Here is a 10,952-nt window from a genome sequence, read left to right as displayed (position 1 = left end):
GCGCCCCAGTCCGGCGGCCCAAGGCCTACACCGGTTCCTCCTCTCCCCTCACCGCCGCCGGCGCCGGCGGCGGTGGGGCCATCGAAAGGCGCAAAGTGGTCGGTTCTGCTAGGCTTGGAGCGAGGCGGCGGGGCGTGTATGCTACTCTCGGCGATGGCCTCCGGCAGGCTGTCCGCTCTCGCGTTGTCCTGCTGCTGATGGGAGTTGCGCTACCTCCTCCGTCCCCTCACCTAGCCAGCGGTGGATGGATCATGTGTTCTCGCTGGCTGGGGCATGCAGCGGCTGGACGGCCAACTTCGGCTCCTGGCGCATACAGTACATGGGTGGCAAGAGGGCTACAACCATCCCACCTCCGGCCATAGGCCCCTCTTGCTGCTACACCAGATTGGAACAGGGCATGCTGGCGACCCGGCGTGGTTGTGAGATCTGGTGTGCTTGATGGCGGTGATTCGGATCGTACCGGCCAGGTGGTGGTGGCTACTGACTGTCATGCAACTTCATCTTTTCAAATCTGGTGGTTGACTTCGGCGGTGAGATGCAAACTATATATAACGTCTTGACGCAGAGGGATGGTTGTGCAGCGATTGCGATCACATATCGCATTTAGCTGTTGGAATCGTGGAAAAGAGGTGGTAGACAACACAAGTGACTGCGATGGTGGTGCTATTCATGCATCCGGTCTCGAGCTCCGGGGTGAAAGCCCAGGTCTAAACCGAGTTGGTTATGCCTGGCAATGACGATGTTATTTTACGTCGTTACCTTGTTGAAGGCATTGCTCGGATATGTTCGGACTAATTCTTCAGGGTGAAACTTAGATTCTGGCCTTAGTCGTCGGATCCGGTGACGGCGGCGCTTGAGCGCCACTCCCTTCCTGAAGGCGTTGCTGTTGAAGAATCTCGTTGTCCATTTGGTGTCATAAGATGAGTGGTGCGGATATGGTCATTGCTGCAGTTTGCCGGTAGCTATGCAGAGGCCGGGTGTGTGCTCATCACGTTTTGTATCCTCTTGATGCTTCATTTTGAGCCAATAAAATTCACCCTTTGTCAAAAAAAGAAGTTGTGTGGACTGACTTATTGATAGTTAAACAACTATATATTCTGGGGAGATCACTGGCAGCAAGGAATGGACATGATGTAACACTGGTTTTTGACATGATGCATGGTGTGTAAATATCCCTCCTCTGAGAAATTTTGGCATCTTTCTGAGACCACCTTGGATCAAAACGGCACTGTCGGTGAATTTGCTAAGTAGAAACTAGGATCTGAGGTTTACTAGATATTCTTCGCTGATCAAGTCGATGTGTCACGTGGGTGGCAGCGAGCCAACAAGATTAAACTAAACGTCAGATTGAGGTTGCTTAACTTTTTATACAATCTGACTGATTCATAAAAATAGCCACGATAGTTGGAAAATATTGGTTAAACAAATGCTGGTACATCATTCAGTATTGCTAGCTCAAAACATACTGTACATGGCTACTTGCATGATGAAAATTATATTACGAAATGAGCAATTGCACTCGCAGTACAAGACTATCCGGGAGCATCCCTGACCCCCCTTGCTGATCACTGTACGCTATGCACTTTGGCTTACACGGTTTATTGGGCATTACTAATAGTGGATCTAACTAGTGGAAGGAGATGTTCTTGAGGTGCTCCGGCGCGTCGTCGAAGGAGTGCTTCCTGGCCATGGAGAGGATGGTCTTGTCGGCGACGATGAAGTAGGCCATCCCGGCGACGGTGGAGATGATGAGCGCCTGCCCGGTTGGGTTCAGGTGCGCCTTGGCCCACGGCAGCATCCTCACGCTCGCCAGCTGAAATTACAGTACAGGTAACGCATTCATGAGAAGTGCTATGAAGTATGAACTCTGGAACTGAATGGCTAGCTGGCTACTCACGGTGGGGACTGCGGCGGCGACAGTGGCGACGGCCGCGGCCTTGGCTCCCGCCATGGCAGCCTCTGCAGTTTGAGTTAAATGGTAAGCCCGGTGTCACAGGATCAAGTCAAGTGTCGGCACAAAGAGAAAGCAGCAAAAAAAATGTCAGGAGTGCGTTGGCCTTAGGAGCGGGCCGTCGTTGGTTACCTTTGGAGCAGCGGTTGGCGGCGGCGAGCCTCTGGTCGAGGTAGGCGCGGTTCACCGTAGACATCTTGGCGAGGGAGAGGGAGGTTGGTGGTGAGAGATGGATAGTGGTGTCTCTTTGAGATGAGATGGGTGCAGAGCTGGGTGCTCCGGCCGGCTTTATAGGCTGCAAGGAACCGCGAAACCGGCGTGCGGAGACGAAGGCGAGCTCAGCTGAGACCCTGGTTTTCAGACGAGCGGCGGGCGGGCGGGATGGCCGGTACTATGCTGCTGCGGCAGAGCACACGTGGCGCCGCCTCCTTGGTCCGCATATAAAAACCATCCCACGTGACTCGCCTCTTATACTTTTTGATCACCACTGCACTGCAACTGGATAAAGATAAGGCATCGATCGATCCGGGTTGGCAGGGAGCGTCTTCGTGCGTAGGTGCTGAATCATAGGAGTAGGAGCAGGAGCAGGAGCATGTGAGTGAGTGTGCCCTCCGTTTTGTTGGCGATCCCTGTTTTCGGCCAACCCCACCGCAATCCAATTCCGCGGGCGGTTAGCTGCAAATCCTTTGTTTTCTTTTAAAACTGTACAGACGCAAGCGCTCATACATACGCTTATATACAAACGCATACATGTACACTCTATCCCTATGAGCATCTTTGAGAGAGTAAACCGGCGTATCACCTTGAGATTTACGAAGTCATCGCAGGCGTCCCGTCGTCGACGGGAACGTCTCCTCCCACTGAAAGCTCATCGTCAGAAATTCTGAAATAAATACAGGAATAATGCGAGCACCAGTATTTGAATCCTGGTGGGCTGGGATACTACTGTCCCACTAACCATCCAACCATAGGTTCGTTCGCTGCAAATCCTTTGTTGATCCCCTTGTTTCCGGGGAAATATAAAGTTGATCACCTGTTCAAATAACGTAAAGATTTCTTTTTTGCGGGGAAATAACGTAAAGGTTTTCACTGGCTAGCCACGTCACTGCTCGCACCACCACTGTAGATATCCCGTCGCCGTGGATCTTGACCCTCACCAAGGTTTTCGCAATACCATAAAGAACACAAAGAGGGGGTGAGAAACACCTGTACCGAAAAATACCAAGTGGATGCCGTTCAAAATTTTCAATCGAGTTTCAAATTTAAATTTATTTGAGCTAGGTATAACTATGCGCTATACTCATTTGGGCTGAATTTTATAATTGCAACATGCTTAGAGCATCTACAACCAGACTCTTATATTGACCCTATATGTCCGAGCAGACGGTCCGGTCACCGGCAAAAATAGCAACCCAGCCGGCTCCCTCAAACCGGTTCTATATGTCCGGTCAAGCACGAGACTTTAGCATCATCTACAACTGAACCCCCTATATTAACCCTATATGTCCGGGCGGATGGTCCGGTCACTTATTACCGACCAAGAAATAGCAACCAACCTCAAACCGGTCCTATACGTCAGGGCGGACCGACACCCTTCACATCCAGCCTATATCTGGGGCGGATATAGGAAGGCATGGATGCGTCGTCCGCTGTGTCGGATCTGACAGACGGGACACACCACAAATTCCGTCAAATCGCCCCAACCTAGTCCAACCTGCCCTTTTTCTCTCCTCTCTTCTGCCTCGTCCGTCCAGCCCTTCCCTAGCTTCGTCGCCGTTCTCAACATTGGCATCACTGCCACAAAACTCCAACCCACCATTCTCGCCGCCGCGGTACGTCCTGTTCCTCCCGTCTACACCTTACCCTCTATGTGTTCGATAATGTCCGTGCAGTTTGTTTGGATTCTTTTGTAGGTAAAATGATGGATTCGTCGAGCTCGTCGGGTGGGGAGTATAAAGACAAGGAGTTTGATGGGTTCATTCAAAAAGAGTTCATCGATTCATCGGAATTGGACGACGATGATGTAGAGTTGATGATGATGATCAACATCGGGGAAATGTCATATGCGTACGTCATGCTCTGGTTCTCTCCTTTGTTGGAACTTGTAATTTGTATGTGCAATGCAAGTTGATATTAGGCAGTATATTAATTGCGCGTAGATATTAAATAGTATATTATTTGCGTGTTAATTACGTGATTTGTGCTGAAAATGGAATTTGATATGATATTAACTACAAGCTAAACATGTTGAGTGCTCACCATCGGAGCAATATGAGTCATTGGATTGACCTGGTTTGATGGCCGGTTTTGTTGGATCCGTCCTTTGTGTCGTTTATATATCTATATCAAAACAATATAAAAGACCCAAAGGGACAGATCCAACAAATTCCGGCCATCAAATCAGGTCAATCCAACGACTCAGGCTGCTCCAATGGTGAGCGCTCAACACGTTTAGTGTGCAGTTAATATCATACCAATTATTTGTTGGAAATATGCCCTAGAGGCAATAGTAAAAGGTTATTATTATATTTCTTTGTTCATGATAATCGTCTATTATTCATGCTATAATTGTATTGTCCGGAAATCGTAATACGTGTGTGAATACATAGACCACAACGTGTCCCTAGTAAGCCTCTAGTTGACTAGCTCGTTGATCAACAGATAGTCATGGTTTCCTGACTATGGACATTGGATGTCATTGATTACGGGATCACATCATTAGGAGAATGATGTGATGGACAAGACCCAATCCTAAGCATAGCATAAAAGATCGTGTAGTTTCGTTTGCTAGAGCTTTTCCAATGTCAAGTATCTTTTCCTTAGACCATGAGATCGTGCAACTCCCGGATACCGTAGGAGTGCTTTGGGTGTGCCAAACGTCACAACGTTACTGGGTGACTATAAAGGTGCACTACGGGTATCTCCGAAAGTGTCTGTTGGGTTGGCACGGATCGAGACTGGGATTTGTCACTCCGTGTGACGGAGAGGTATCTCTGGGCCCACTCGGTAATGCATCATCATAATGAGCTCAATGTGACTAAGGCGTTAGTCACGGGATCATGCATTGCGGTAGGAGTAAAGAGACTTGCCGGTAACGAGATTGAACAAGGTATTGGGATACCGACGATCGAATCTCGGGCAAGTAACATACCGATTGACAAAGGGAATTGCATACGGATTGATTGAATCCTCGACACCGTGGTTCATCCGATGAGATCATCGTGGAACATGTGGGAGCCAACATGGGTATCCAGATCCCGCTGTTGGTTATTGACCGGAGAGGCGTCTCGGTCATGTCTGCATGTCTCCCGAACCCGTAGGGTCTACACACTTAAGGTCCGGTGACGCTAGGGTTGTAGAGATATATGTATGCGGAAACCCGAAAGTTGTTCGGAGTCCCGGATGAGATCCCGGACGTCATGAGAGGTTCCGGAATGGTCCGGAGGTGAAGAATTATATATAGGAAGTCAAGTTTCGGCCACCGGGAAAGTTTCAGGGGTTACCGGTATTGTACCGGGACCACCGGAAGGGTCCCGGGGGTCCACCGGGTGGGGCCACCTGTCCCGGAGGGCCCCGTGGGCTGAAAGTGGAAGGGAACCAGCCCTTAGTGGGCTGGGGCGCCCCCCTTGGGCCTCCCCCCATGCGCCTAGGGTTGGGAACCCTAGGGGGGAGCTTCCCCCTTGCCTTGGGGGGCAAGGCACCCCTTTCCACCCCTTGGCCGCCGCCCCCCCCAACCCTAGATGGGTTTTGGCCGCCCCCCCTCCCAAGGGGGCCTATATAAAGGGGGGGAGGGAGGGCAGCAACCTACAGCTTTGGGCGCCTCCCTCCTCCCCTGCAACACCTCTCTCTCTCTCTCTCGCAGAAGCTCGGCGAAGCCCTGCCGGAGACCCGCTACATCCACCACCACGCCGTCGTGCTGTTGGATCTCCATCAACCTCTCCTAACCCCTTGCTGGATCAAGACGGAGGAGACGTCGCTGCACCGTACGTGTGTTGAACGCGGAGGTGCCGTCCGTTCGGCACTCGGTCATCGGTGATTTGGATCACGGCGAGTACTACTCCGTCATCCACATTCATTGGAACGCTTCCGCTCGCGATCTACAAGGGTATGTAGATGCACTCCCTTCCCCTCGTTGCTAGTACACTCCATAGATGCATCTTGGTGAGCGTAGGAAAATTTTAAAATTATGCTACGATTCCCAACAGTGGCATCATGAGCCAGGCCTATGCGTAGTTACTATGCACGAGTAGAACACAAAGCAGTTGTGGGCGTTGAGTTTGCCAATTCTTCTTGCCGCTACTAGTCTTTTCTTGTTTCGGCGGTATTGTAGGATGAAGCGGCCCGGACCGACCTTACACGTACACTTACGTGAGACAGGTTCCACCGACTGACATGCACTAGTTGCATAAGGTGGCTAGCGGGTGTCTGTCTCTCCTACTTTTGTCGGAACGGATTCGATGAAAAGGGTCCTTATGAAGGGTAAATAGAAATTGGCAAATCACGTTGTGGTCATACGTAGGTAAGAAACGTTCTTGCTAGAAACCTACAAACCACGTAAAAACTTGCAACAACAATTAGAGGACGTCTAACTTGTTTTTGCAGCAAGTGCTATGTGATGTGATATGGCCAGAAGATGTGATGAATGATATATGTGATGTATGAGATTGATCATATTCTTGTAATAGGAATCACGACTTGCATGTCGATGAGTATGACAACCGGCAGGAGCCATAGGAGTTGTCTTTATTATTTTGCATGACCTGCGTGTCATTGAATAACGCCATGTAAATTACTTTACTCTGTTGCTAAACGCGTTAGCCATAGAAGTAGAAGTAATCGTTGGCGTGACGACTTCATGAAGACACAATGATGGATATCATGATGATGGAGATCATGGTGTCATGCCGGTGACGAAGATGATCATGGTGCCCCGAAGATGGAGATCAAAGGAGCATAATGATATTGGCCATATCATGTCACTATTTGATTGCATGTGATGTTTATCATGTTTTTGCATCTTATTTGCTTAGAACGACGGTAGTAAGTAAGATGATCCCTTAGAATAATTTCAAGAAAGTGTTCACCCTAACTGTGCACCGTTGCGAAGGTTCGTTGTTTCGAAGCACCACGTGATGATCGGGTGTGATAGATTCTAACGTTCGAATACAACGGGTGTTGACGAGCCTAGCATGTACAGACATGGCCTCGGAACACACGCAATACACTTAGGTTGACTTGACGAGCCTAGCATGTACAGACATGGCCTCGGAACACACGCAATACACTTAGGTTGACTTGACGAGCCTAGCATGTACAGACATGGCCTCGGAACACACGCAATACACTTAGGTTGACTTGACGAGCCTAGCATGTACAGACATGGCCTCGGAACACGGAGGACCGAAAGGTCGAGCATGAGTAGTATAGAAGATGCGATCAACATGGAGATGTTCACCGATCTTGACTAGTCCGTCTCACGTGATGATCGGACACGGCCTAGTTAAACTCGGATCATGTTTCACTTAGATGACGAGAGGGATGTCTATCTGAGTGGGAGTTCATTAAATAATTTGATTAGATGAACTCAATTATCATGAACTTAGTCTAAAATCTTTACACTATGTCTTGTAGATCAAATGGACAACGTTGTCCTCAATTTCAACGCGTTCCTAGAGAAAACCAAGCTGAAAGATGATGGCAGCAACTATACGGACTGGGTCCGGAACCTGAGGCTCATCCTTATAGTAGCCAAGAAAGATTATGTCTTAGAAGCACCGCTAGGTGATGCACCAATCCCACAGAACCAAGACGTTATGAACGCTTGGCAATCACGTGTTGATGATTACTCCCTCGTTCAGTGCGGCATGCTTTACAGCTTAGAGCCGGGTCTCCAAAAGCGTTTTGAGAAACATGGAGCATATGAGATGTTCGAGGAGCTGAAACTGGTTTTTCAAGCTCATGCCCGGGTCGAGAGATATGATGTCTCCGACAAGTTCTTCAGATGTAAAATGGAGGAGAACAGTTCTGTTAGTGAGCACATACTCAGAATGTCTGGGTTGCACAACCGCTTGTCTCAGCTGGGAGTTAATCTCCCGGATGACGCGGTCATTGACAGAATCCTCCAGTCGCTTCCACCAAGCTACAAGAGCTTTGTGATGAACTACAATATGCAGGGGATGGAAAAGACCATTCCCGAGGTATATTCAATGCTGAAATCAGCGGAAGGGGAGATCAGAAAAGAACATCAAGTGTTGATGGTGAATAAAACCACCAAGTTCAAGAAGGGCAAGGGTAAGAAGAACTTCAAGAAGGACGGCAAGGGAGTTGCCGCGCCCGGTAAACCAGTTACTGGGAAGAAGTCAAAGAATGGACCCAAGCCCGGGACTGAGTGCTTTTATTGCAAGGGAAGTGGTCACTGGAAGCGGAACTGCCCCAAATATTTAGCGGACAAGAAGAAGGCCGGCAACACCCAAGGTATATGTGATATACAAGTAATTGATGTGTACCTTACCAGTACTCGTAGTAGCTCCTGGGTATTTGATATCGGTGCGGTTGCTCATATTTGTAACTCAAAGCAGGAACTACGGAATAAACGGAGACTGGCAAAGGACGAGGTGACGATGCGCGTCGGGAATGGTTCCAAGGTCGATGTGATCGCCGTCGGCACGCTACCTCTGCATCTACCCACGGGATTAGTTTTAAACCTCAATAATTGTTATTTAGTGCCAGCTTTGAGCATGAACATTGTATCTGGATCTCGTTTAATTCGAGATGGCTACTCATTTAAATCCGAGAATAATGGTTGTTCTATTTATTTGAGAGATATGTTTTATGGTCATGCCCCGCTGGTCAATGGTTTATTTTTGATGAATCTCGAACGTGATGTTACACATGTTCATAGTGTGAATACCAAAAGATGTAAAGTTGATAACGATAGTCCCACATACTTGTGGCACTGCCGCCTTGGTCATATTGGTGTCAAGCGCATGAAGAAGCTCCATGCAGATGGACTTTTGGAGTCTCTTGATTACGAATCATTTGACACGTGCGAACCATGCCTCATGGGTAAGATGACCAAGACTCCGTTCTCCGGAACAATGGAGCGAGCAACCAACTTATTGAAAATCATACATACCGATGTGTGTGGTCCAATGAGTGTTGAGGCTCGCGGAGGATATCATTATGTTCTCACTCTCACTGATGATTTAAGTAGATATGGATATGTCTACCTGATGAAACACAAGTCTGAAACCTTTGAAAAGTTCAAAGAATTTCAGAGTGAGGTTGAGAATCAACGTGACAGGAGAATAAAATTCCTACGATCAGATCGTGGTGGAGAATATTTAAGTCACGAGTTTGGTGCACACTTAAGGAAATGTGGAATAGTTTCACAACTCACGCCGCCTGGAACACCTCAGAGAAATGGTGTGTCCGAACGTCGTAATCGCACTCTATTGGATATGGTGCGATCTATGATGTCTCTTACCGATTTACCGCTCTCATTTTGGGGTTATGCTTTAGAGACTGCCGCATTTACTTTAAATAGGGCTCCGTCGAAATTCGTTGAGACGACACCGTATGAATTATGGTTTGGTAAGAAACCTAAGCTGTCGTTTCTAAAAGTTTGGGGATGCGATGCTTATGTCAAGAAACTTCAACCTGAAAAGCTCGAACCCAAATCGGAAAAATGCGTCTTCATAGGATACCCTAAGGAAACTATTGGGTATACCTTCTACCTCAGATCCGAAGGCAAGATCTTAGTTGCCAAGAACGGGTCCTTTCTGGAGAAGGAGTTTCTCTTGAAAGAATTGAGTGGGAGGAAAGTGGAACTTGATGAGGTGATAGTCACCCCTTCCGAACCGGAAAGTAGCGCAGCGCGGGAAAATGTTCCTGTGATGCCTGCACCGACTGGGGAGGAAGTAAATGATGATAATCATGAAGCTTCGGATCAAGTTACTGAACTTCGTAGGTCCACAAGGACACGTTCCGCACCAGAGTGGTACGGCAACCCTGTCCTGGAAATCATGTTGTTAGACAACGGTGAACCTTCGAACTATGAAGAAGCGATGGCAGGCCCGGATTCCGACAAATGTCTAGAAGCCATGAAATCCGAGATAGAATCCATGTATGAAAACAAAGTATGGACTTTGACTGACTTGCCCGATGAGCGGCGAGCCATAGAAAACAAATGGATCTTTAAGAAGAAGACGGACGCGGATGGTAATGTGACCATCAACAAAGCTCGACTTGTCGCTAAGGGTTATCGACAAGTTCAAGGGGTTGACTACGATGAGACTTTCTCACCCGTAGCGAAGCTGAAGTCCGTCCGAATCATGTTAGCAATTGCCGCATACTATGATTATGAGATATGGCAGATGGACGTCAAAACGGCATTCCTTAACGGCTTCCTTAAGGAAGAGTTGTATATGATGCAGCCGGAAGGTTTTGTCGATCCTAAGAATGCTAACAAAGTATGCAAGCTCCAGCGCTCAATCTATGGGCTGGTGCAAGCATCTCGGAGTTGGAACATTCGCTTTGATGAGATGATCAAAGCGTTTGGGTTTACACAGACTTATGGAGAAGCCTGTGTTTACAAGAAAGTGAGTGGGAGCTACGTAGCATTTCTCATATTATATGTGGATGACATATTATTGATGGGAAATGATATAGAATTCTTGGAAAGTATAAATGCCTATTTGAATAAGTGTTTTTCAATGAAGGACCTTGGAGAAGCTGCTTATATATTAGGCATCAAGATCTATAGAGATAGATCAAGACGCCTCATTGGTCTTTCACAGAGTACATACCTTGACAAGATATAGAAGAAGTTCAGTATGGATCAGTCCAAGAAGGGGTTCTTGCCTGTATTGCAAGGTGTGCAATTGAGCACGGCTCAATGCCCGACCACGGCAGAAGATATAGAAGAGATGAGTGTCATCCCCTATGCCTCGGCCATAGGGTCTATTATGTATACCATGCTGTGTACCAGACCTGATGTAAA

General features: G+C 48.0%; 1 protein-coding gene across 2 annotated transcripts in view; it reads right to left on the bottom strand.

Annotated features, from left to right (window-relative positions):
• Window positions 1-1,479: 1,479 nt before the first annotated feature.
• Window positions 1,480-10,952, bottom strand: part of LOC109732925 (early nodulin-93) — a 29,774-nt gene continuing 20,301 nt past the window's right edge. Inside the window, exons 1-3 of one of the 2 annotated variants that reach the window (XM_020303060.4) lie at window positions 2,084-2,277; window positions 1,898-1,959; window positions 1,480-1,813 (exon numbers count right to left, since the gene is read on the bottom strand). In XM_020303060.4, coding sequence (XP_020158649.1) covers window positions 1,628-1,813; window positions 1,898-1,959; window positions 2,084-2,147 — 312 coding nt within the window. In that variant the 5' untranslated portion in view covers window positions 2,148-2,277 and the 3' untranslated portion in view covers window positions 1,480-1,627. Of the gene's footprint in view, window positions 1,814-1,897; window positions 1,960-2,083; window positions 2,278-10,952 lie in introns of those variants that run through there. The other variant, XM_073505897.1, reaches the window with a different exon arrangement.

This window comes from Aegilops tauschii, chromosome 7, assembly GCF_002575655.3.
Source record: "Aegilops tauschii subsp. strangulata cultivar AL8/78 chromosome 7, Aet v6.0, whole genome shotgun sequence".
NCBI lineage: Eukaryota > Viridiplantae > Streptophyta > Magnoliopsida > Poales > Poaceae > Aegilops > Aegilops tauschii.
Note: the sequence above shows the minus strand (reverse complement) of the source record. Positions and strands in the feature narration are given on the sequence as shown.